Here is a 25706-nt window from a genome sequence, read left to right as displayed (position 1 = left end):
ACTTTATCAAATTAAGGTCCCACACCTTATGTAACCTATCCCATAGCATATCCAGCAACCTTTTGAGTACTTGCCCACCACTCTAACCACTAGGCTACCTGCCGCCCCAAAAATAGAATAGGTCAACTAGTGTACTATGGGGGATAGTAGATTGACAATAGGCTAGTGCTTTTGTTGTTTGTTAGGCCTACTCATGTCATTGGCTGACGAAAAGTAAATGTGGACAGTTCGTCCAATATATTCAATATGCGCCTCGGAATTGGATAAGGATGCGCACAGTTGTGAAAAAGACCCGATGAGGTGAAGGAGAGCAATGTGAGTGAGAGTTGCTTCAGGGCACGCAGGGAGAAGGGAATTACAATTATTATATTCAGCCCAATGGCACAATGGCCACTGGCCACAAAAGGCACGCATTTTCTTAAGGGGCATTACGGCCACACAAAGGGGATGCTGCCGGGAAATATGAGGCATTATCAAGTGCTTGTCAAATTGTGAAGGAGAGACGAAGTGTGTACAGCCTGCACAAAAAAAACAAAGCAGAGCAAATGCCTTTTAATGAAACATTTTTCAAACCATCATTAGATTAGCGTTATATAGCCTAAGAATGTATTAAAAATCAAATATCACAACTAAAGTTACGCAATAACTCTAAATTGAAGATATAGGAGTACTTGTTTCTTTGTTAACCGGTCAACACAGAATAGCCGCATGTGTGCACTCCCTCAAATAGTTTGGATGGAGTTTTGTTCAATTGTATTCTTCATACTATAAAATCCTGCCATGGAAATCTAGGCAAATCTCATCTGCTAAATAAACTAATGTAGCCCACAACCATATGGCATAGCCAGATCAGGACCTAACATGCTATTCAGTTCCTCTGAAATGTACTTTTCTTCACATCATGCTTTTTTATACTTGTCTAAAATAAATCATACATTTATTGTGATGTACTGTATTACATGGATTTATTAAATGTAGATCTTCCAAAAGTCTGCATCAGTGGTTTGTAGGCTATGTGTGGAAGCCAGGAAATGCTAAATGTGTTTAGGGTAATTAACGGTCAATAACCGTGGGAACGGCAGTTATTTGCTTGACAACCAGTGGCTGAGGGGCGCTAGAGAGCGTGCTATGGAGTAGACGTGGTTTTCTAGAGCTCCTCTCTATTTTGAAACAAATTAGTATTTATCTTAACTTCTCACAACATATAACTTCAAACAAATATGACAAAGGTAAAAGGCAACAAAAAAGGGGGCGCTAAACAAGATCATTTGAATGAGACAGACAACGAACCAATTTCAACGTCGCCGACCCACGAGGAGTTAGCTGAAGAGGCTAGCTTCCAAGAGTTCCCCACAGATCCTACTCAAATTGACATACTGGCTGCCATAAACTCACTAAGCAAGAAGGTGGACACAAGGTTGACTGATATCTCAAAGAGTATTGGGACTTTGGCCGAAACTGTGAAGGCAACTAAGGGAAGGGTGCATGAGGTTGAGCAGACAACAGTCGGTCACGAGGCCAGGCTACAGGACATAGAGAAACAGTGCGCAACGTTAAAAAAACGTCAATCCTTAATCGACCGCGCACACAGATCTCAGGCAACGAAGCCACAATGAATGGCTTCGTTGCCTGAATGGCCACCAAGGCTATTCTTTGTACGGCTGTACTAGTCAAAGGTTCCCCCTGGCTAGTCAAAGGTTCTCCCTTCACTACAATGGAGCCAGAGTGTCTTTCTACCCAGATCTTACCTTGGAGGTGAGGAACCAATGGAAAGAGTATGATGAGGTATGCAACAAATGCAGGGCGGCCAACATCCGATATGGATTCCTCTTCCCAGCCCGGTTTAAGGTGACAGTCGAGGGATCAACACGTACGCTTAACAACCCAAAAGAGGCCGATCTGTTCTTGACAAGCAAGTTCCCTGGCTGAGGATACAGAACGGCTGTGTCAACCGGCTAAATGACCAAATACAGGCCGATCTGTTCTTGACAAGCACGCTCCCTGGCTGAGGATACAGAACGGCTGTGTCAGCCGGCTAAATTACCAAATACAGGCCGATCTGTTCTTGACAAGCTCCCTGGCTGAGGATACAGAACGGCTGTGTCAGCCGGCTAAATGGCCAAATACAGGCCGATCTGTTCTTGACAAGCAAGCTCCCTGGCTGAGGATACAGAACGGCTGTGTCAGCCGGCTAAATGACCAAATACAGGCCGATCTGTTCTTGACAAGCAAGCTCCCTGGCTGAGGATACAGAACGGCTGTGTCAGCCGGCTAAATGGCCAAATACAGGCCGATCTGTTCTTGACAAGCAAGCTCCCTGGCTGAGGATACAGAACGGCTGTGTCAGCCGGCTAAATGGCCAAATACAGGCCAGGAATGTGTTTGAATTTCCAGCCTATGTCTTTTCGATCAGAAGATCAGACATTGGGACTTATATGATTGGTGAGAAGTTGTGGCTAATATAGCATTGTTTAGCACATCATGTTTTAACGCCACTCACCCCCTAACGTGAGAGTTAAGAGTTATTTAATATTAGTTTATATGCGGAGCATCTATAGACGACGAGTTAGTTCAAGCTGTATGTCTAGACACCCTAAGGTTTGTGTGTTAGCCAAGGAGTGCTTCGTTTGGGGAAGTCACTCAGTAAAGGGACGGGAGGGGGGATGGGGTCTGTGTTTTATGTTCACATTTATTAATACCGGTGGCATGACAAGCTCCCGCACGGCGGGACGTTTTTCTTCTGGGTTTTGTATGACAGCAACAATTTGCTCTACAATAAGAAATGCCACATAGTGACAGAGCACAGAGTAGACCAGGTGGAATAAAGATAGTCAGCTGGAACTGTAATGGCTTAGGGCATGTGGTGAAACGAGCTAAGGTTTTTTTCTCATCTTAAATCACTGGGTGCTGACATAGTTCTTCAAGAAACTAATATTAATATTAATTAGAATGTTAAATGCTCCGCTCAGGCCAAGCTACGAGTCGGCTGGATCGGTCAGATATACCCGTCTAACTTTGATGCAAAGCGAGAGGGGTAGTAAACCTGATAAGGAAAAACATTCATTTTGTTTACTCATCCTCGATTTTAGATCCTAGTGGTCGGTGTATTATTGTGGCCGGTACACTGAATTCGAAACCAATAACCTTGGTCAATTTATATGGGCCCAACTTCGATGATCCATGATTTTTTCAAAGGGTAATTAAGGACATACCAAATATCTTGGATATAAGTGTTATTGTGGGAGGTGACTTTAACTGTACGTTAGATCCTCTTTTAGATAAACAGCTATCAAGTTCAACAATCAAATGCCAGTGTCTGTCTAAATACATTGATGATAAACCTTAACATTGTTGATATTTGGAGACTGACGCACCCAACAGACAGGGATTATTCTTTCTTTTCATCAGTTCATAAATCATATTCCACAATTGACTATTTTGTGTTGAACTCCAAACTAATTTCAGCAGCTGAGTCGGTTATCTATCACCCTATTCTAATTGCGGACCACTCTCCTCTGTCCATGGTGCTGAAACTCGACAATATGTCAACAGGTCGGCGACCGTGGTGCTTATACCTGTTGAAAGATGAAGGCTTTTTGTCAGTATTTGAAGGAGCCGATTGCCTTTTTCCTCGGAACTAACGACACGGGGGATGTTGACGACTCCACCCTTTGGGAATCTCTAAAGGCTGTGATTAGAGGTTTCTTATACATCAGAGAGGAAGAAACACGCCAATACTAGGCTGAGAGAAATTGAAAGAGAGGGGAACAGGAGAACGTTTTTAAGACGAATTCCTCTGATAAATTCCTTGTATAAAGTCCTTGAGAAGATCACAAAGTTAAAATATGAATACAATACCATCCTTTCAAACCGGGTGGGCTCTTTACTTGCTAGAACGCAACAAAGTTATTTTGAACTGGGTCACAAACCACATAAATTATTAGCAAGACAACTAAGGCATGTACAGGCATCTAGAGCTATTCACAAAATAAAAGACAAGCAGGGTAAAATAGTAACAGATCTGCAGGATATTAATAAATCCTTTGCGCAGTTTTACTCAGAGCTATACCAATCAAAATACGATGCTACTGATCCACAAACTATGGAACGCTTTCTCGCTGAATGTGAACTTCCTAAACTAGACACGGGGGCAGCTGCTGCACTCGATGCAGGGATCCCTTTAGAGGAAATTAACACAGCGATAGCACCATTTCCAAACAGCAAGGCCCCTGGGCCCGATGGATATGTAATAGAATTCTATAAGAAGTACTGTGCCAGTCTATCTCCACTTATGTTGTGAATGTTTAAACAATCCAAAGAAATGCCAAACCCCCGCAAACACTGTGAGGCTACAATAGCACTGATCTTGAAAAAAGACAGAGATTCCATGGAGATGTCGTCTTATCGCCCCGTGTCGTTACTCCCCATAGAAAACAAGGTGTTGACAAAGATATTGGCAAACCGATTGAAAAAATATATTTCTGACATCATACACCCTGACCAGACAGGTTTTTATCCCGGGCCGACATATATACTACAATTTGAGACGCCTTTTCAACGTAAGGTATCAAGATCATAAGGTTGAGGCAGTGGTAATAGCTCTTGATGCAGAGAAGGCGTTTGATCAGATTGAGTGGAAGTATATGATGTCGGTTCTGGAGCATTTCGGGTTTGGAAAGGAATTTATTAATTGGATAAGAATTATTTATGCACACCCAATGGTGTCCGTGGTAACCAATCAGGAAATGTCACAGTCATTCCGTCCTGTTTAAGGGGTGCCGGCAGGGGTGCCCTATTTCACCTGCTCTCTTCGCTATAGCCATGGAACCCCTTGCTACTCGCAGTCGGGCATGTGCTGATATAGCTTCTGTTAAAATAAAGGACACACAGCACAACATTTCCCTATATGCAGACAATGTTCTTTTGTTTTTGTCCAAGCCTAAAACTTCTATTCCACCCTTACTTAACTTGATGAACACATTTGGCTCCTTCTCTGGCTACAAGATAAACTGTCAAAAAAGTGAGTTGAGGCCAATATCACGGCCTGTGGATATGCAATTTCTGCAATCTACCCCGTTTAGAACAAGTTCACAAGCCTTGACATTGTAGTGACAAGAGACCTTGATCAGCTATTGAACGCGAATTGGGACATGAAAATATATCAGCTTAAACAAAATATATTTTTTGGGGGAAAACTCTGCCTATTTCCTTGGTTGGTCGTATAAACGCTATTAAAATGGTTGTCCTACCCAGGTTTCGTTACCTCTTCCAATGTCAACCCACTTTCATACCACAAAGCTATTTTAAGAAACTGGATTCAATAGTAACTCAATTTTTATGGGATAACAAGGCAGCCAGAATTTCAAAGAAAAATGTATGCAAGTACAAGATAGAGGGGGGCTTTGGCCTTCCTCACTTCAAATTGTATTGGGCTGCTAATCTGAACATTGTGTCTTTCTGGAGGGAAAGTTTACCTGTGATGAGACAGAAGGATATGCCTGCATGGCTTTTGATTGAGCAGGCCTCCTGTCAACGTTCCTCACTCCCTGCACTTGGTAATAGTCCATCATGTGTGAAAAAATCCACTTATGACTCTAACACAGTCATTTGTCATACTCTTAGGATCTGGAAACAGATTAGGTATTTTCTTAACATACCCACTGTTTACATAGACAACCCAATTTGCCTGAGTCATGCTTTCCATTGGATGATGTGGTGTTTTCACAATGGAGGGAGATGGGGCTCACAACAATTGGTAATCTATACATAGATGGTCAGTTAGCTTCATTTCAACAATCACAGGGAAGTTCAACATGCCAACAACACATTTTTTCAGATACCTCCAAATCAGGAATTTCTTAAGGACACATATCCCACAGTGTGGCATGAAGCCAAATAGTCCTACATTAGATAGCCTGATCCTTGTCAAACCCCATTCAAAAGGGTCGGTCTCTAGACTGTATGATGTGCTACAGGCCCACATAGAGGTATCCACAGACACCATTAAAAGGGCTTGGGAACAAGAACTTGGGTCAGAAATCTCAGATGAGGACTGGGTAGAAGCTCTCAGGAATATAAACCACAGTTCAGTGAATGCCAGACACAACCTTGTACAGTTTAAGGTGATACACAGGTTACATTACTCAAAAGTACAACTGCATAAAATATTCCCGGACACCTCACCACTGTGTGAGAGGTGCAAGCAGGATGAGGGGACGTTGACCCACTTATTCTGGACATGCCCTAAGTTACATGCTTACTGGGCTCTCATTTTTGATTACTTATCTAGAGCCTTTGATAGAGTTCTAGCCCCAGACCCATTGACCGCTCTGTTTGGTACAGTTGATGGGAATAACCAGGAAGGGAAAGCTGTCTCTCTTTGTACTCTATTAGCCAAAAGGCTTATATTGCAATTTTGGAAATTGGAGACTGTACCTACCTTGTGGGATTTAGGGAATGTAATACATATGGAAAAGATTCGATACAATACCTCCAATAGAAGTTCAGTGTTTTACAAAATATGGCAGCCGATACTGGATAAATGGGCTAGTCCCGCTTCATAACTGGGTTGACGATCTGCTGCTACTCTGTGCTGTACTCCACTCAATATTTACTACACTGCTTGTAATGACTATATGCTGTCTTCTTATACATGTACCATAGGATTTTGTTTTATTTTGTGTATGTGTGAGTTAAGTTTTGTTTTGTCCTCTAAATTGGCCATCCCATTCAACAGTACAATGAATGTCATTGTTTGTATTGCTGTCTTTAAAAAAAATATATATATATATATATTGGAAATTAATAAACATATTATTAAAAAAATAAAAAGACAATCAACGGCTGACGAAATTTTGTGACCGCCACAGCCCTAATTGTGATGCAATAATTTCCATGGTAATGTAGAATATGAATTAATGATGTGGCTCATGGGACACTTCCTGCTCTTACTTCTTGTACATTCTGAAGGAAAAAGGAAACCGCACACTGCTCTTGATAGTATCACCGATCTTTAATAACTTCCTGTACATTCGCAATGGCTGCCAGTCCAGCCATTATGCCATCATTGACTTGATTGGGGACACCTGTTCTATTTACATGGCAGCCAGGAGTGGGGGAGAGGATACTTTTTTTGTTGTTAGAAAATAAATAATCATATATATTATTATTATTTATTTTTTGCTATTGGAACATTTATTATTGGCTGGCCAATAACCATCATCCAAAATGACGACAGCCCTACTCCTCACCACCATTCTGTCTCATACTCTACTGCTGATAGTGACCTGAAATGTACTAAGCAGACAGGGATACCATATTTACATGTGTTTGAACGTACTGTATGTGTCATGCCAGAACCTATTGTGTCTCCTAATCCCTAGGCTTTAGCTCAGTGGGCTCACATAATCACAGCAGACTCGGGTTTGGGACAGATGGCAGTAGTGAGCTCAGTGACTGAGGTGACTGATGAAAGACCCCTAGCGGGAGAACAGAGGTCACCGCAGTGCTTATTTTCATACCCACTACCCAGAGACGGAATGCATCCCAAATGGCACTCTATCCCCGATATAGTGCACTACCTGGTCAAAAGAAGTTCACTAAATAGGGAAAGGGGTGCCATTTGGGACACAGAAACAGTGTCCCACAGGAGGCATGTCTGTGATGTCTGGGGTTATTTTACAGCCTGCTGAATAAACAATGGACAGGAATGTGTCAAGGCTGTTAAATCTTCTTCTGTTAAATCACTGTCTACGTCTACGAGGACACGCAAACCTCTCAAACCAATATTATATCAAACCAATATGATATCTTGCCCCAGGACACACTTCAGATCAGATAATCATTATTGTCCCTGAGGGGATATTGGTCATGGACATCTTTGTCTCAACCACACAAAAATACATGAATACGAATACAATATTAAAAGAGAAGTTATGTTGTGTTCACTGAAAATAGTTTTAGTGTCCCAGTCTTTCTCCTTCATACAGTATATGAGACCCCGTAGCCCACTTTCTGAGGTGATTGATGGGCTGCCCGCAGCCTGTGAGAGCTCTTCAGACCTATATAGCGCTGTTACACCAGGGGTCAGGCCCCTTGCATGTCTCTGTCCTGTTTGCTCAATATGTGGAGTGGATACACACTCATGTGTAGAACTGTGCACCAGACTGAGTTTTCCCCCCTGCCACTAACCCACTGACTGACAATGGAAGAGTTCAAAGCAGTTGATTTAAATGTGAGAGATATACTATAACTGTACCCTTTTAGCCAGCTAGACGAGACAATATGGACACAGAATAAGTTGTTTGTGGGTCTCCTTTAATGTAATCACACTGATACACTGTGCGACAGCTCTGTACAGTATTAGAGGGAAGGAAAGTTTTACTGGGCACCGTGGCATGAGTGTACTTCCCTCAGGTAAGTAGAGGGAAGGTGGGCCTGTGGGGAGGGACACACTGAGCCCTGTCTCTGTGGTGTACTAGAAGGCTAGGTTTGTTCAGGTGGAGATTTGATGCCTGTTTCCTTCCTCCTCTCAGAAGGGAGGATGGGGTTGGGTACGGCTGGGCTGGCCTGGAGGTGTCTGCCTAGTGGGTCTGGCAGAGTCTGCTGTACACATCCAGTGTTACTGTAACACATGGTCCTGCTAGCCTTCTACTGCTCCACTTGGTCGATAGGACCCTGAAGCATGACTGAAACAGCCCGTGATGGCTCCTTCCTTTATGTCAGTAATATTGTGACACATTTGATAAATGGAGTCAGGTTTTCATGGTAGGCTGCTATGAGTTATTTATACATCTCTTGAAAGCCCTCGGTTCTCCCCTGCAGACGTAGAGTACAGGGCTGTGTGAACACCTCATCTTCTCAGGCTCTCTGGCTCGGACTCCCACCGCTGGGTTAGACCGAGAGTTGGTTCTCCCCTGCAGACGTAGAGTACAGGGCTGTGTGAACACCTCATCTTCTCAGGCTCTCTGGCTCGGACTCCCACAGCTGGGTTAGACAGAGAGTTGGTTCTCCCCTGCAGACGTAGAGTACAGGGCTGTGTGAACACCTCATCTTCTCAGGCTCTCTGGCTCGGACTCCCACAGCTGGGTTAGACCGAGAGTTGGTTCTCCCCTGCAGACGTAGAGTACAGGGCTGTGTGAACACCTCATCTTCTCAGGCTCTCTGGCTCGGACTCCCACAGCTGGGTTAGACCGAGAGTTGGTTCTCCCCTGCAGACGTAGAGTACAGGGCTGTGTGAACACCTCATCTTCTCAGGCTCTCTGGCTCGCACTCCCACAGCTGGGTTAGACCGAGAGTTGGTTCTCCCCTGCAGACGTAGAGTACAGGGCTGTGTGAACACCTCATCTTCTCAGGCTCTCTGGCTCGCAGCTGGGTTAGACCGAGAGTTGGTTCTCCCCTGCAGACGTAGAGTACAGGGCTGTGTGAACACCTCATCTTCTCAGGCTCTCTGGCTCGGACTCCCACAGCTGGGTTAGACCGAGAGTAGAGTGAACACATGCTTTATATCAGCAGGATATTGCACTACAATATATAGGTCTCCTGAAGCCATTTTAACTAAGGACTGTGATCCCCCTCAACCCCCACATCCACCCCACCCTGTGACACACATGTTCACTGTCACGAAAGACCCACATGTGAAGTGTCTATCAGAATATACTGTAACTACATACAATGCTATTCCCCACAGAGTGAAAAGAGGAGAGGAAAAGTGTTTTTTCAATTTCACATCTTTTATTTTCAAATCAGTTTAATGTATTTTTAAAGAAATGCAGTGTCCATAAACAGGTCTTGAGGTATTGAGACATTAGTTGGAGTTGTCAGAGCAGTCAGAGAAGCGCAGGGCATCATCCCTTTTGCTCTTGTCGCCAGCAGCCTCCTGCTTGCCGTACATTGTCTTCTCCATGGTCCTCTTCTTCCCCATGCAGCTAAGAAAGGCACAAGACAAAACGTACCAATCAGTGTGGTCTATTATTACATGTTGCTATGAGATGAACATTTTAACCTTCAATTTCATCTTATATGGAAGTGAGTTCTGGCCCTTATCTATAGTTGACATGATCTATTTTCGGTTCCAAGCACCCTATCATTTAGTTACGCATGAGGCTAAGAGTTGAGACTGACCTGATGAAGTCCTCCATGGCGTCGAGGCGCTGCTCCATGCCCTCCATCCTCAGCAGAACCTTCTCCTGAAGCTCCATCATCAGAACAGCCTTGTTGCTGTCCCCTTTAGCCTGGCACTGGAGCAGACCTCCCTTCCCTTGGCCTTGCCTTGTCCACTTCCTCCTGCTGAGCCACAGGCAAACCAAGCAGATGACCAGAAAGGCCCCCCCGAGGACCAGCATGGTGCAGTCCACTTCAGGCATGGTTATGGAGTCCAGGATGGATGTGTTGTACTCCTCCTTTCTCTCCACCACATGTCTCAACTCATCTGGTGTGATATCCATGCCAACTCTGGACCAGGTTGGGAGTTTGCAGTGCTCCACGCCAATGTCAATGCACACCATCTTGAGAAGAAGTAAGGCCGAACGTGAGGATGAAGTTGCCCCAAATGGATCCTGGGCTTATTTGCTCCTGGGCTCTTTGTAGGTCTAGAGATGTGTCAGTCTGATCCAACTGTGTCTGAGGAACGAATGAAGGCCTGGGAAAGTGTCAGTCTCAGATCACCCTCAGCAGTCCAATTGTGACATAATTTGAGTGTCATTTGACATCATTAGACTGTCATGATGTCACAATCCAACCCTGTCTGAGTATCAGAGCCTGAGCCAATGAAATGCAGCCCCCGACCATCTCAGAAAACCTATTGTGACATCATAAAGCAGTCAAATGACACCTTGAATCATTTTGTGAAAATGGCACCCTTGCATGCACATCAAAACGATTGTAGCAAATATAGTGCCATCTGGAATGATGAATTAAAACTGTCTATTCAAACACGTCTTAAAACAACATAGTCCAACATAGTATAAAATACATCTGGAACTGAAGGGAAGGTTATTAACTCTATTCATACACTGTCTTTCATCTTGCGCACCATTCAGCCTGACTTGTTTGCGCAACATTTTGAAACAGTATGGAAGTAATTTACTGTGCTATGGCTTTAGGAAAACAGCTGTAGAGACTTCATGAAATCATCCATGGCCTGGCTTGAGAACATCTCCTGAGATTGCTCTTGGCTGCTAAGAGAACCCCTTTCGACATGGCCATGGGTATATCCTCCCTTTGACCTGAGTCTCACTGGACAAATGAAAAAGAAAAGTCACACACTCCTCTCTCCTTGCTGAGACCCACTCTACCATATACGATGCACTAGTGCAGCAGCACCCTGTTCAATCTTTGTATCAGCAAGAAAATGCGTGTGTGATCAGATCAGTCAATGCCAAAGGCCTGATCAGTACATGATAATCACGGGGTCAATTCAGAACCATCACCTTCTATCCCACTCAGATTTGTATAGGATTGTTAGAGATTTCTCAGGTCATATGTTGTTGTTTTGAATTGATTCATTGCTCAGTGTTAGAAGTTCTAAGATTCTTTAAAATGCCTGTCATCTTTTCTCATGGCAGCATACTGTAGGTACATGTTATTTTTATTGAGCGAGTGGTGCACTGTTGGGGAACCCTGACCCTTCCAGGATGGTCATCATGCCCTGTCAGAAGTTGTTGTGATTAGACCAGTTCAGTAGGAGGATCTGGTAACACAGAGTTCAGTTCACTGAGAGACAGAGCCAACCGCTGAGAACACAGAGGTCACCTCACTGGTCACTTTACTCTACTGCCGTCAGTGGGCTAAGAACCTGGCCACACAGAGACAGAACCAACCGCTGAGAACACAGAGGTCACCTCACTGGTCACTTTACTCTACTGCTGTCAGTGGGCTAAGAACCCAGCCACACAGAGACAGAAGAAACACATGGAGAATGCACTACATATCCATCTATTCATCAGAAGTTCAGTTCGGTCATCTCCGTCAACATATGAGGTGAGCCCCTATAGACAAACCTTTGGCTCAACCTGTTTTTGAAGGATACAACATTTCTGTGAAGCCGGGACCTGGGCAATCTATCCACCCTGAGTAGCATCCCTCAATTTACATCAGCAGAAGCACCCCACACTGCACCACATTTAAACCCACAGCCTCAGCCAAGTCCTCTCCCACACCTCTCAGGGGAGATATAACCACAGGAGAGGGAGGTGGTGGGCATTCAGCCTAAAGTAGATGCACACACACACACACACAGAGAATAGCTTATGCAACTTTTATATAATGTTGAGTATGCCACAGTTTTTAAAATGAGGATCTTCCAGTTCACTTTCATAGGAGGAATATCTATCGATAGACACTTCAGTGCAGAGGGTGGACACGCAATGTTAGGATGCGATGCTCCATTCTAACCATCATGTACTAAAATGGAATGTCTGAGTATATATTCATAAATAATTATGCCTCCTAGGTAATGAAGTACCTTGCAAAAGTGCACCTAATCTCATTGGTACCTTCATAGCTGAATTCAGATCCATTCCCAAGATACTGTGCACTGACTGACCTCTCCTTCTTTCTCTCCCTCTCTCTCTCTCTCTCTCTCTCTCTCTCTCTCTCTCTCTCTCTCTCTCTCTCTCTCTCTCTCTCCATGTCTCTCCGCCTGCAGACACCCTGTCTGTGTCCAGTAACGATGCCATCCAGCCTGGCACCAGCCACACCCTGGGCTTCCACAGCTCCCCAGGGCCCAAGCGACCGGGCAACACGCTGAGGAAGTGGCTGACCAGCCCAGTGAGGCGCCTGAGCAGCGGCAAGGCCGATGGACACGTCAAGAAGCTGGCCCACAAGCACAAGAAGAACCGCGACGGACGCAACAAGAACGCAGACTCTGCCGGCTCCCAGAAAGACTCGGACGACAATGCCGCCACGCCACAGGACGAGACCATCGAGGAGGTCCGTTCGATTGGTCACCTCTATCACTCATATATCACTTCCTTTCTTTCTCTTTTACATGATCTATTCAACATTAAATCTCTCACTAATTTCCTTCTCTCCTTTCTTTTAAGCTGATTGTGTTCTATGTAGTTGTAAGCTCTGTTGTCGTTGTCCCTCTACAGAGGATGAGGAACGAGGGGCTGAGCAGTGGGACTCTGTCCAAGTCCTCCTCCTCTGGGATGCAGAGCTGTGGGGAGGAGGAGGGAGAGGAGGGGGCTGATTCTGTACCCCTGCCTCCCCCCATGGCCATCCAACAACACAGCCTGCTGCAGGCTGACTCTCAGGACGACAAGGTGAGACAGACACACACACACATACACACACTTAACAGGCCTCCATGATGTTTAGTTAGAGTATATCAAAGAGGGGACAATTGTTTTTCCTGTAAGATATTTTGGAAAATAAAAAGAGACATTGGTAAATCAATGAATGTATTTCTTTTAGACTAGTTTGTCTGAAAAGGTAGATATTTTATACCTATGCAGTTTAGCTTCATTCATTCATCATCACAGAACAGTTATTGTAACTAGAGCGATAGGCGTTTCTTTGACACTAATATCATTTTCTCTTCTTAACTTTGCTTTAACTTTACCATAGCATTATGTTGATTTTTGTTCTGCCTCTGTTTTGTCTCAGTTTCCGTACCTCTCCATGTAACTGCCTACGCTCTAGTCACACTTCCCCAACCAACCAACCAACCAACCAACCAGCCCAGTCTTTATTTTACTTCCCAGCCATCCATCCTGTCATGCTATCTCCTCACCCTCGTACCTCTCCATGTAACTGCCTACGCTCTAGTCACACTCCCCCAACCAACCAACCAACCAACCAACCAACCAACCAGCCCAGTCTTTATTTTACTTCCCAGCCATCCATCCTGTCATGCTATCTCCTCACCCTCGTACCTCTCCATGTAACTGCCTACGCTCTAGTCACAATCCCCCAACCAACCAACCCAGTCTTTATTTTACTTCCCATCCATCCTGTCATGCTATCTCCTCACCCTCGTACCTCTCCATGTAACTGCCTACGCTCTAGTCACACTCCCCCAACCAACCAACCCAGTCTTTATTTTACTTCCCATCCATCCTGCCATGCTATCTCCTCACCCTCGTACCTCTCCATGTAACTGCCTACGCTCTAGTCACACTCCCCCAACCAACCAGCCCAGTCTTTATTTTACTTCCCATCCATCCTGCCATGCTATCTCCTCACCCTCGTACCTCTCCATGTAACTGCCTACGCTCTAGTCACACTCCCCCAACCAACCAGCCCAGTCTTTATTTTACTTCCCATCCATCCTGCCATGCTATCTCCTCACCCTCGTACCTCTCCATGTAACTGCCTACGCTCTAGTCACACTCCCCCAACCAACCAGCCCAGTCTTTATTTTACTTCCCATCCATCCTGCCATGCTATCTCCTCACCCTCGTACCTCTCCATGTAACTGCCTACGCTCTAGTCACACTCCCCCAACCAACCAGCCCAGTCTTTATTTTACTTCCCATCCATCCTGTCATGCTATCTCCTCACCCTCGCTGCCCTATGTTTTTCTAGGACTATTGTTGCGGATGTGACAAATACTCCATTTGCTGTAGTTAGTGAAGTTGGACTAGAACTGACTGACTACCCCTTTAAAGACCTGGCCTTGTTTAGCCTGTTGCTATTGTTTAGCCAGACTAACTGTGCTTGTGACTGGCCTGTTGCCCGGTTTACCCCTGTTGTAATGGAGTATTTAAAAGCACATGTACATTGTTCAGTCATATGCTCCACTGTGGTGCCAGTGCTCAGAAGCTTGCTCCAACCAACCCCAACCCCCACCTCGTCCCCTGTATCCTCCATGCTAGCCTGGCCCCCATTAGACCCTTATTTGGCCCCGATTAGGGAGACCACACCCATTTGGAATGCTGGGCGGTGTCAAAACACGTCAATGGTGAGCTTCTCTAAGAAATGAATGTATGATGCGGTGATGTCATCATGTGCTGTAATATGTAGAAACATATTTAATACAGTGACAAATACTTTACTGAAAATATTAATCAAATGTAGATTGTAAACATCACTGTAAAGAGTAAGATGGTAAGACCCACCCATCCAAATGTTTTTTATATTTTTTAAAACTTAAAACTGTATTTTCGGTTAAGGGCTTGTAAGTAAGCATTTCACTGTAACACCTGTTATATTTGACGCATGTGACAAATAACATTTGATTTGATTTGAATATTAAACCATACACACCTCTCTCTCTTTCTGTCTCACTTTCTCGCTCTCACACTTTCTTTACTTTCTCTGTCTCTCTGTCTCACGCTCTCTCTACTTTCTATGTCTCTCGCTCTCACGCTCTCTCTACTTTCTCTGTCACTCTCTCTCACGCTCTCTCTACTTTCTCTGTCTCTCTCTCTCACGCTCTCTCTACTTTCTCTGTCACTCTCTCTCACGCTCTCTCTACTTTCTCTGTCTCGCTCTCTCACGCTCTCTCTCCTTTGTCTGTCTCTCTCTCACGCTCTCTCTACTTTCTCTGTCTCTCTCTCTCACGCTCTCTCTACTTTCTCTGTCTCTCTCTCTCATGCTCTCTTTCCTTTCTATGTCACTGTCTGTCTCTGTCTTTGTCTCTCTCTGTCACTGTCCCTCTGTCTCTCTCCCTCCCTTGCAGGCGGCCTCTCGTCTATCGGGCCGACCCAGTAGTTCAGAGACACCCAGTGCGGCTGAGCTGGTCAGTGCCATCGAGGAGCTGGTCAAGAGTAAGATGGTAAGACCCAGCTATCCATCTGTCTACCACACCGCTGTCAGTTACGCACACACACGCACAGACACGCCCTGCCAGCTCAGCTCAGGCCAGTCTGGTGCCAGGGTGAATGTGTGACGGTGCCATGGCCCACCAGTCATCTGTGAACCATTTGAGTCACCACACCAACTGACTGCTTCTAGACACAAAACCTGGCATAGCACATTAATGCTGCCAAACTTTGTCACACCCTCACAGCAGCAACACCACTGCTCTCTCTGCTAGCACAGAGATTGTATGGAGAAGCTCTGCTTACTCACTGCATGTGCACAATGAATATACAGTACGTTCTTTCTCTCTCTCTCTCTCTCTCTCTCCCTCTCTCTCTCTCTCTCTCTCTCTCTCTCTCTCTCTCTCTCTCTCTCTCTCTCTCTCTCTCTCTCTCTCTCTCTCTCTCTCTCTCTCTCTCTCTCTCTCTCTCTCTCTCTCTATCTCTATCAGTCCCTGGAGGACCGTCCCAGCTCTCTCTCTGTGGAACAAGGGGACAGCAGCAGCCCCTCCCTCAACCCCTCTGACAACTCCCTCCTGTCCTCCTCCTCCCCCATCGATGAGATGGACGAGCGCAAGTCGGGTTTCCTCAAGAGACGCCAGTGAGTTCAGTTTCACTTCGCAACGTCTCATACGTAGAAATAGAATGACTAGAAGGGTCCTCCTCATTCAAGCCAATGAGGCCGTAATGGGTGGACCGGTGAAGGTCCTTTCTAGTCATTCTATTTCTAGGGTCTCACAGCCTACAATATGCCCTGAGCCATCAGATAAAACTGTCCTGTGGTGGTCAAGCTAAACAATCCTCTCATTGTTTACTTCACCTCTCTCCCCTACAGCTATGTGTTACTGGAGCTGGTGGAGACAGAGAGGGACTACGTGAGAGACCTGGGTTCAGTGGTGGAGGTGAGAACACCTTGTTTCTTATTTTACTGTAGGCCCATAATCATTGACTCACTCCTCTCCATCACACTTTGTTCACGTTCTAGACTTGGTCAAAGTGCTAGGTCCCGTCCACAAAACAATCCCTAATCCTTACGACCCCTAGGTTCTCCATATGAATCTAAATGAGCTGAAGAGGTATAAGCAATATGGTAACAGCTCCACCTTGCCCTCTAAACATAGTGCATATACATATCAGATCAGATCACCACAAGTGCCCTAAGGGGCAGAGGTTGTTTGTGGACAGGGCATTGGAATAGTATTGGCTGAATTTGGTGCTGTGTATAGTCCTGTGGTCACCTGAATGTCTTATCTCCCCTTCAGGGCTACATCAGCAAAATGAAGGAGGATGGCGTGCCAGACGACATGAGGGGAAAAGACAAGATAGTGTTTGGGAATATCCACCAGATCTACGACTGGCATAGAGAGTAAGACGAGAATAGTACCTACCTACAGCACTAGCGTTATTGTTAGATTTACTTTTATATTAGTGTATTTCTCACAATACTCTTCTCTGATTGGCCACAGCTTCTTCCTGGGAGAGCTAGAGAAGTGCCTGGAGGACCCTGATAGGCTGGCTCCCCTGTTCGTCAAACAAGTAAGAGAGATTTGATGGTTTTCATTGGCCAAAATATACCATCAGTAGTGGATGTCACTGTGCTGTGCATCATAACATGGTTAGTGCTAAACCCTAACCTTAACCATAACCCCTAATTTAAATGTGAAATGAAATGGGGTAGGGACATCCCAAGGACCATAATACCACTTTCTCACCATTTCCCTTGTTTTGTTTCCTTGTTTTCCTGCTAGGAGCGACGGTTACACATGTACATTGTGTACTGTCAGAACAAGCCCAAATCAGAGCACATCGTGTCTGAGTACATAGACACTTACTTTGAGGTAAGAATACACACACTCCCTCCACAAATACCCCGCATGTGGGTTTATTCCAGTCTCTCGAACGGAGCACATATTTCATCATAAGAGCCTCATTGTTTCCTGTTCTCATACCTTGTGTTATATTTTTATGCAGTCCTTTGTTTTTACTGTGTGCAAATAAATCTAATGGCTCCCTGTATATTTTAGGAGTTTAAGCAGCGTCTGGGCCACAGACTCCAGATCACTGATCTTCTCATTAAGCCTGTGCAGCGCATCATGAAGTACCAGCTCCTACTGAAGGATTTACTCAAGTTCTCCAAAAAGGCTGCAGTAGATACTACTGAACTGGAGGTAAGAACTACAATCTGGGTTTGATTTGATGGCCTTCCACCCCTAATAACATGGACGAGCATTAATATTGGTCTGGTTTTGTTTTTATCTAAAAGTTATAGTTGTTATAAAGCTGTGATTATGTTTTCTTTCCCTCTAAAATTGTGTTTTCTATCTTCTCTGTTTCTCCCAGAAAGCGGTGGAGGTCATGTGTGTTGTGCCCAAAAGATGCAACGACATGATGAACGTTGGGCGTCTCCAAGGCTTTGACGTAAGACTCACGGGCTTTGTCTTCTTCAGGGAATAGAGAATGTGGTCTTTCAGTTCGATCTGGCTCAGTTTAGAAGGTCACAAATTTTCCAAAATAGATTACTTGAATTTGATTTCAACCGTTAAGTCACATGGATCATATGATAAATGGGAGAAGGGCTTAGGTTTGCTCTCTCTCTCTCTCTCTCTCTCTCTCTCTCTCTCTCTCTCTCTCTCTCTCTCTCTCTCTCTCTCTCTCTCTCTCTCTCTCTCTCTCTGTGTTTTCTGTTTTGCCTGTTTTTTTTTATATCAAACTGACAGTAAAAGTGTGAACAAATTTGATTAGAGTTATTTCCTTTCTGATTCAAAATACAATCTACACAGGACCTTCTAATCAGCAGGTTTGCATGTGTGGGATGGTACTTACCCAGAAATAATTTGATATGGATATAAAACGGCTGCATTGGGCCTTAAACCTTTATTTAACCAGCCAGGCAATACATTGGTATTCCCCCATTCAGGGCAAGATTGTGGCCCAAGGCAGACTGCTGCTCCAGGATACCTTCATGGTATCAGATCAGGACGGGGGGCTTCTCACAAGGATGAAGGAGAGGAGGGTCTTCCTCTTCGAACAGATTGTCATCTTCAGTGAGCCCCTGGACAAGAAGAAAGGCTACTCCCAGCCAGGATACCTCTTCAAGAACAGTGTCAAGGTATGGAGCATCGATCGTGATCATCTCCCTTAATCAATCCACTTAGATCATATTACAGTGGATGTATTTTTTGGGTGTGGACATTACTAGGATAGTAATTGCCCTAAGGGCCAAAATCGTTGGAATAGTTGTCTGATTCTGAAAACACTCCCATCCCCTCCTCTCCCCTGTATCTTGTGTGTGTGTCCAGGTGAGCTGGCTGGGCCTGGAAGAGAGCACAGACGACCCCTGTAAGTTCACCCTGACCTCCCGGTCATCCAGTGGTGGTGTGGAGACCTACGTAATGCACTCAGCCAACCCTGGAGTCAGCCAGATGTGGGTCCACCAGATCACCCAGATCCTGGAGAGCCAGCGCAACTTTCTCAATGGTAAAAAAGACACATCACGGATCATCTGTGTAACTGTGTAGTGATATTATGTTAGCTTCTCCCAGATGATTACAATGTTTCATCTGTCTCCCTGTGTAGTCATCCGCTCCATAGAATGTATCAACATTCTGAGAAAATAAGTGTTTAGAGCACACAATAATATGGACTACAGTATGATGTACTGAAATGCAAAATGCCAAGAATGTTTTTATATTTTTGTTTCATAGCTAGACAGTGTGTACTCATACCACTGAGGTGACTCTTTCTCTCTGCCTCTCTCTCTCTTTGTGTCCCCCAGCACTGACATCCCCTATAGAGTACCAGAGGAACCACGTGGGTGCAAGTGGACCAGGCCTGGGGGCCCCCAGCAACAGCAGTGGCCTGGCAGGAGGCGGCTGCAGCAGCTCAACAGTTGGCCCTGGGAGTAACTCTCTGTGTGGCCCCCAGAGTCGCCGGCCCTCGCGTATCCCCCAGCCCTCCTCGCGTATCCCGCAGCCAGTCCACCACCACCACCCTCCGGGCTCTGACAGCCCGGACAGAACAGCAGGTATGTGGTCCCGACAATCCACCTCCCCCTCCTCCCAGACCCCCTGCCCTCCTGACCATGCAGAGGGGGACCTGGGGCCCCAAGATGTCCCCAAGATGCGAGTGCTGGAGGGTCCCCGGCCCCAAAGCAGAACCAGCAGCAACAGCAATGGCAAGTCCTTGGGCGTTGCTGAGGGCAGCTTCAAGGAGAGCTACCCTGGTGAGGACCCTCAGACTCTCATCCCACGGCTGGCTGTGGCCCCTCTGAATCTTGCTAAGCCTCGGGTAGGGACGGTCTCTCCACTGACCTGTTCCATGAAGGAGGAATTCATCCCGGGCAGCCCAGCCCAGAAAGGCTCCTTTTTCTGGTCCACCGTGGTCCCAGCCTCCCCAGCTAGCCGGCCTGGCTCCTTCTCCTACCACAGTGATAGTGGAGACTCGACCCTGGGCCACAGGGAGAGCCACAGCCACCGCCACTCTACCCACAGCAAGGATATAGACCGCATGAGCACATGCTCCTCCACCAGTGAGCAGTCCGTACAGTCCATGCAGAGCAACGGGGTAAGATCCCTACTCAAGTCCCAGGCTTCTGTCCGGCTTAGTCCCTACTAACCTTACTGGCTGACCAGAAGTTCTCCTAGGTCATCTGAACCACAAGTGCATACTAAACTATCTAAGTACACTAACTTACCTATTTGTGTGAGTTTTCATCCTTCCTGCTGTCTTTCAGACTCTACTAACAGTGTGTTTTTGGTTGGTACAGCAGCTAACTGCTGCAGTAACTCAGCTTGCTGTACGGTATGTTGGTGTCCTCTCCTCTCCCTTGGTAAGTGTTTCCAGTATGACTCTCTGCCTCTGCTTCCCTAACTTCACACACTCAGCTCTGTCTTGGCTCTAACATTTTCGAGACATGACCTGAGTTTTTGCTGTCCCTTTGCTTCAGGCTGTGGTCTGATCTGAAAAACCATCAAGGCATTTACTGGGTTAAATGCAAATGAATGCTGATATAATGGAAGATTGATATTTGACTTCACCTGCCTGCAAGGAGAGGAGCTCTGATGTAAAAATAAACGTTTGCCGTCTCTCCTGTTTTCTCTTAGCTCTTGCTCTTGCTGCTTCGTTTCTGTCTTGGTTCTGTGGGACTGATGACACATCCTTGTTCCCGTTCTCTCCTTGCCTTGCCCCTGAATACATTTGACTCGCACCAAATGCATTTGGCCTCACTTCAAACTTTATTTCAGGCTCTCTCTCCTGAAACTGTTTCCACTCTACTCTCAATGTCTTTGAGAGACACCCACTCCATGTTAACTCTACTCTGTCTTCCTGACTTCTGGATACTTTGTCTTCGCTTCTACAAATGAGATGGTCTAGTTATGAGATATGTAGGAATCAGATGTCACTCTACTTTATGAACCTTTTGTAATGAATGCTTTGAAATTAGTCCTTCTTTGTGTATGAGCTGTAGCATATAAACAGCTGAACAACATGATGCTCATGTGCTGTCAAATCAGTAACATTTGAATTTGTTTAGTCTTTTAGCGTCATTATCACATAATTGTGTCTGTCTGTCTGTCTGTCTCTCTCTCTCATCCACCCCTGCCTCCCCCTCCTCCAGAGTGAAAGCAGTAGCAGCAGCAGCATCAGCACCATGCTGGTGACCCAGGACTACGTGGCCCTGAAGGAGGATGAGATCAGTGTTTCCCAGGGCGAGGTGGTCCAGATGCTGGCCTCCAATCAGCAGAACATGTTCCTGGTGTTCCGGGCTGCCACCGAGCAGGGCCCTGCCGCCGAGGGCTGGATCCCCGGCTACGTACTGGGTCACACCTCCACCATCATCCCCGACCTCCCCGAAGGAACCATCAAGTAAGAGACAGACACTGCTGCTACTCCATGTACCAACTTGAATGAATGAATGAAAAGCTTAATCATCCCAAAGACATTTCCATTTTCAAAACATGAGCTCTGCAATCGTAAAAGTGAAACGGTAGACAAAGATGTAGAAGTCACAAGTTAAACTTTTCTCTTCCTTTCTTCCTTTTTCTTTCTCTCTCTCTTTTCTCCTTTCTTTCTCGTTCTCTTGTCTGGAGCAGAAAGTCATCCTCGTGGCACACAGCACTCCGCATCAGGAGAAAGTCTGAGAAGAGAGACAAGGAGACCAGGAAGGAAAATAAGATAGAAAACGGCTATCGCAAGTCTCAAGACTGTCTGACTAATAAAGTTTCTGTAAAGGTAGAGTTGATTTGATAATCACCTGTATGGCTGTAAGACTTAAAGCCCCTCTACATTAACCTCAGTATGGCTGTAAGACTTAAAGCCCCTCTACATTAACCTCAGTTTCGCTGTAAGACTTAAAGCCCCTCTACGTTAACCTCAGTATGGCTGTAAGACTTAAAGCCCCTCTGCATTAACCTCAGTATGGCTGTTAAAGTCTTAAATTAACCTCAGCCCCTTAAAGCCCCTCTACATTAACCTCAGTATGGCTGTAAGACTTAAAGCCCCTCTGTATTAACCTCAGTATGGCTGTAAGACTTAAAGCCCCTCTGTATTAACCTCAGTATAGCTGTAAGACTTAAAGCCTCTCTACATTAACCTCAGTTTCGCTGTAAGACTTAAAGCCCCTCTACGTTAACCTCAGTATGGCTGTAAGACTTAAAGCCCCTCTACGTTAACCTCAGTATGGCTGTAAGACTTAAAGCCCCTCTAAATTAACCTCAGTATGGCTGTAAGACTTAAAGCCCCTCTACATTAACCTCAGTATGGCTGTAAGACTTAAAGCCCCTCTGTATTAACCTCAGTATGGCTGTAAGACTTAAAGCCCCTCTACATTAACCTCAGTATGGCTGTGAGATCTAAAGCCCCTCTACATTAACCTCAGTATGGCTGTAAGACTTAAAGCCCCTCTACATTAACCTCAGTATGGCTGTAAGTCTTAAAGCCCCTCTACATTAACCTCAGTATGGCTGTGAGATCTAAAGCCCCTCTACATTAACCTCAGTATGGCTGTAAGTCTTAAAGGCCCTCTACATTAACCTCAGTATGGCTGTGAGATCTAAAGCCCCTCTAAATTAACCTCAGTATGGCTGTAAGACTTAAAGCCCCTCTGCATTAACCTCAGTATAGCTGTGAGATCTAAAGCCCCTCTAAATTAACCTCAGTATGGCTGTCAGACTTAAAGCCCCTCTGTATTAACCTCAGTATGGCTGTAAGACTTAAAGCCCCTCTAAATTAACCTCAGTATGGCTGTAAGACTTAAAGCCCCCCTACGTTAACCTCAGTATGGCTGTAAGACTTAAAGCCCCTCTACATTAACCTCAGTATGGCTGTAAGACTTAAAGCCCCTCTGCATTAACCTCAGTATGGCTGTAAGTCTTAAAGCCCCTCTACATTAACCTCAGTATGGCTGTAAGACTTAAAGCCCCTCTGTATTAACCTCAGTATGGCTGTAAGACTTAAAGCCCCTCTGTATTAACCTCAGTATAGCTGTAAGACTTAAAGCCTCTCTACATTAACCTCAGTATGGCTGTAAGACTTAAAGGCCCTCTACATTAACCTCAGTATGGCTGTGAGATCTAAAGCCCCTCTACATTAACCTCAGTATGGCTGTAAGACTTAAAGCCCCTCTAAATTAACCTCAGTATGGCTGTAAGACTTAAAGCCCCTCTACATTAACCTCAGTATGGCTGTGAGATCTAAAGCCCCTCTAAATTAACCTCAGTATGGCTGTAAGACTTAAAGCCCCTCTACATTAACCTCAGTATGGCTGTAAGACTTAAAGGCCCTCTACATTAACCTCAGTATGGCTGTGAGATCTAAAGCCCCTCTACATTAACCTCAGTATGGCTGTAAGACTTAAAGCCCCTCTAAATTAACCTCAGTATGGCTGTAAGACTTAAAGCCCCTCTACATTAACCTCAGTATGGCTGTGAGATCTAAAGCCCCTCTACATTAACCTCAGTATGGCTGTGAGATCTAAAGCCCCTCTAAATTAACCTCAGTATGGCTGTAAGTCTTAAAGCCCCTCTACATTAACCTCAGTATGGCTGTGAGATCTAAAGCCCCTCTACATTAACCTCAGTATGGCTGTAAGACTTAAAGCCCCTCAACGTTAACCTCAGTATGGCTGTAAGTCTTAAAGCCCCTCTACATTAACCTCAGTATGGCTGTGAGATCTAAAGCCCCTCTACATTAACCTCAGTATGGCTGTAAGACTTAAGGCCCCTCTACGTTAACCTCAGTATGGCTGTAAGACTTAAAGCCCCTCTACATTAACCTCAGTATGGCTGTAAGACTTAAAGCCCCTCTACATTAACCTCAGTATGGCTGTAAGACTTAAAGCCCCTCTACATTAACCTCAGTATGGCTGTAAGACTTAAAGCCCCTCTACATTAACCTCAGTATGGCTGTAAGACTTAAAGCCCCTCTACGTTAACCTCAGTATGGCTGTAAGACTAAAAGCCCCTCTACATTAACCTCAGTATGGCTGTAAGACTTAAAGCCCCTCTACATTAACCTCAGTATGGCTGTGAGATCTAAAGCCCCTCTACATTAACCTCAGTATGGCTGTAAGACTTAAAGCCCCTCTACATTAACCTCAGTATGGCTGTGAGATCTAAAGCCCCTCTACATTAACCTCAGTATGGCTGTAAGACTTAAAGCCCCTCTACATTAACCTCAGTATGGCTGTGAGATCTAAAGCCCCTCTACATTAACCTCAGTATGGCTGTAAGACTTAAAGCCCCTCTACATTAACCTCAGTATGGCTGTGAGATCTAAAGCCCCTCTACATTAACCTCAGTATGGCTGTAAGACTTAAAGCCCCTCTACATTAACCTCAGTATGGCTGTGAGATCTAAAGCCCCTCTACATTAACCTCAGTATGGCTGTAAGACTTAAAGCCCCTCTACATTAACCTCAGTATGGCTGTGAGATCTAAAGCCCCTCTACATTAACCTCAGTATGGCTGTAAGACTTAAAGCCCCTCTACATTAACCTCAGTATGGCTGTGAGATCTAAAGCCCCTCTACATTAACCTCAGTATGGCTGTAAGACTTAAAGCCCCTCTACATTAACCTCAGTATGGCTGTGAGATCTAAAGCCCCTCTACATTAACCTCAGTATGGCTGTAAGACTTAAAGCCCCTCTACATTAACCTCAGTATGGCTGTGAGATCTAAAGCCCCTCTACATTAACCTCAGTTTGGCTGTAAGACTTAAAGCCCCTCTACGTTAATCTCAGTATGGCTGTAAGACTTAAAGCCCCTCTACGTTAACCTCAGTATGGCTGTGAGATCTAAAGCCCCTCTACATTAACCTCAGTATGGCTGTAAGATCTAAAGCCCCTCTACATTAACCTAATTTGATGGATTCATGTTGTAATTATTTAATGTATGTGTGGTCAAACTAATTTGGAGAAGAAACATTTGTGTTCATATTTTTTCTTTCAGCTTCTAAACCCCAACTACATCTATGAGGGTATGTATATATTTAAATGCTTTTGCTTGGGCTTTACTATACAGTAAATGAATAACATCTATTTCTTCACATAGTAGGGGTTCAATAAGACAAGTTTGTATTGTATTGTACTGCATGCTTTCTATTGTCTATTGGGTAGCTCAGATGTGGGATTGTGTAGTTTGCATGTAAGTATCCTCCTCCGAGCCAGAGCAGTGTGTAGGGAAAGGAGCCTGTCTCCTGTTTCTGTAGTGTGAGGCAGCTTGAAAAAGAAAGTACACCCAATGGACAGGACGCTAGTATATCGCTAGGCTAGTTACAGTTGAAGTAGGAAGTTTACATACAGTTAGGTTGGAGTCATTAAAACTTATTTTTCAACCACTCCACAAATGTATTGTTAACAAACTATAGTTTTGGCAAGTCGGTCAGGACATCTACTTTGTGCATGACACATCATATTTCCAACAATTGTTAACAGACAGATTATTTCACTTATAATTCACTGTAT

General features: G+C 45.0%; 2 protein-coding genes across 5 annotated transcripts in view; one reads left to right on the top strand and one right to left on the bottom strand.

Moving 5' to 3' along the window:
- The window catches only part of LOC118367629 (triple functional domain protein-like), a 146554-nt gene that overhangs the window by 114883 nt on the left and 5965 nt on the right, over positions 1–25706 (top strand). For 3 of the 4 annotated variants that reach the window (XM_052494470.1, XM_052494471.1, XM_052494472.1), the window contains 16 exons: positions 12647–12930; positions 13095–13265; positions 15626–15721; positions 16199–16347; positions 16582–16648; positions 17009–17112; positions 17213–17282; positions 17495–17584; positions 17771–17914; positions 18087–18164; positions 18664–18855; positions 19046–19223; positions 19522–20309; positions 21364–21611; positions 21839–21977; positions 25192–25219. In XM_052494470.1, the coding sequence (XP_052350430.1) occupies positions 12647–12930; positions 13095–13265; positions 15626–15721; positions 16199–16347; positions 16582–16648; positions 17009–17112; positions 17213–17282; positions 17495–17584; positions 17771–17914; positions 18087–18164; positions 18664–18855; positions 19046–19223; positions 19522–20309; positions 21364–21611; positions 21839–21977; positions 25192–25219 (2826 nt within the window). Of the gene's footprint in view, positions 1–12646; positions 12931–13094; positions 13266–15625; positions 15722–16198; positions 16348–16581; positions 16649–17008; positions 17113–17212; positions 17283–17494; positions 17585–17770; positions 17915–18086; positions 18165–18663; positions 18856–19045; positions 19224–19521; positions 20310–21363; positions 21612–21838; positions 21978–25191; positions 25220–25706 lie in introns of those variants that run through there. The other variant, XM_052494473.1, reaches the window with a different exon arrangement.
- Positions 9711–10613, bottom strand: LOC118367722 (uncharacterized). The gene is made up of 2 exons (XM_035751348.1): positions 10123–10613; positions 9711–9926 (listed from the first exon to the last, which is right to left on the bottom strand). Exons 1-2 carry the CDS (start codon positions 10503–10505, stop codon positions 9806–9808), a joined length of 504 nt encoding a protein of 167 aa, XP_035607241.1. The 5' UTR covers positions 10506–10613; the 3' UTR covers positions 9711–9805.

Source organism: Oncorhynchus keta, chromosome 34 (assembly GCF_023373465.1).
Source record: "Oncorhynchus keta strain PuntledgeMale-10-30-2019 chromosome 34, Oket_V2, whole genome shotgun sequence".
NCBI classification, from domain to species: domain Eukaryota; kingdom Metazoa; phylum Chordata; class Actinopteri; order Salmoniformes; family Salmonidae; genus Oncorhynchus; species Oncorhynchus keta.
Note: the sequence above shows the minus strand (reverse complement) of the source record. Positions and strands in the feature narration are given on the sequence as shown.

Bases quoted from the DNA above. Each gene is read 5' to 3' on its own strand.
- LOC118367722 (XM_035751348.1), bottom strand. From the start codon at position 10,505: ATGGTGTGCATTGACATTGGCGTGGAGCACTGCAAACTCCCAACCTGG. The intron at 9,927-10,122 runs GTCAGTCTCAAC...TGCCTTTCTTAG, and splicing joins GCCATGGAGGACTTCATCAG to CTGCATGGGGAAGAAGAGGA.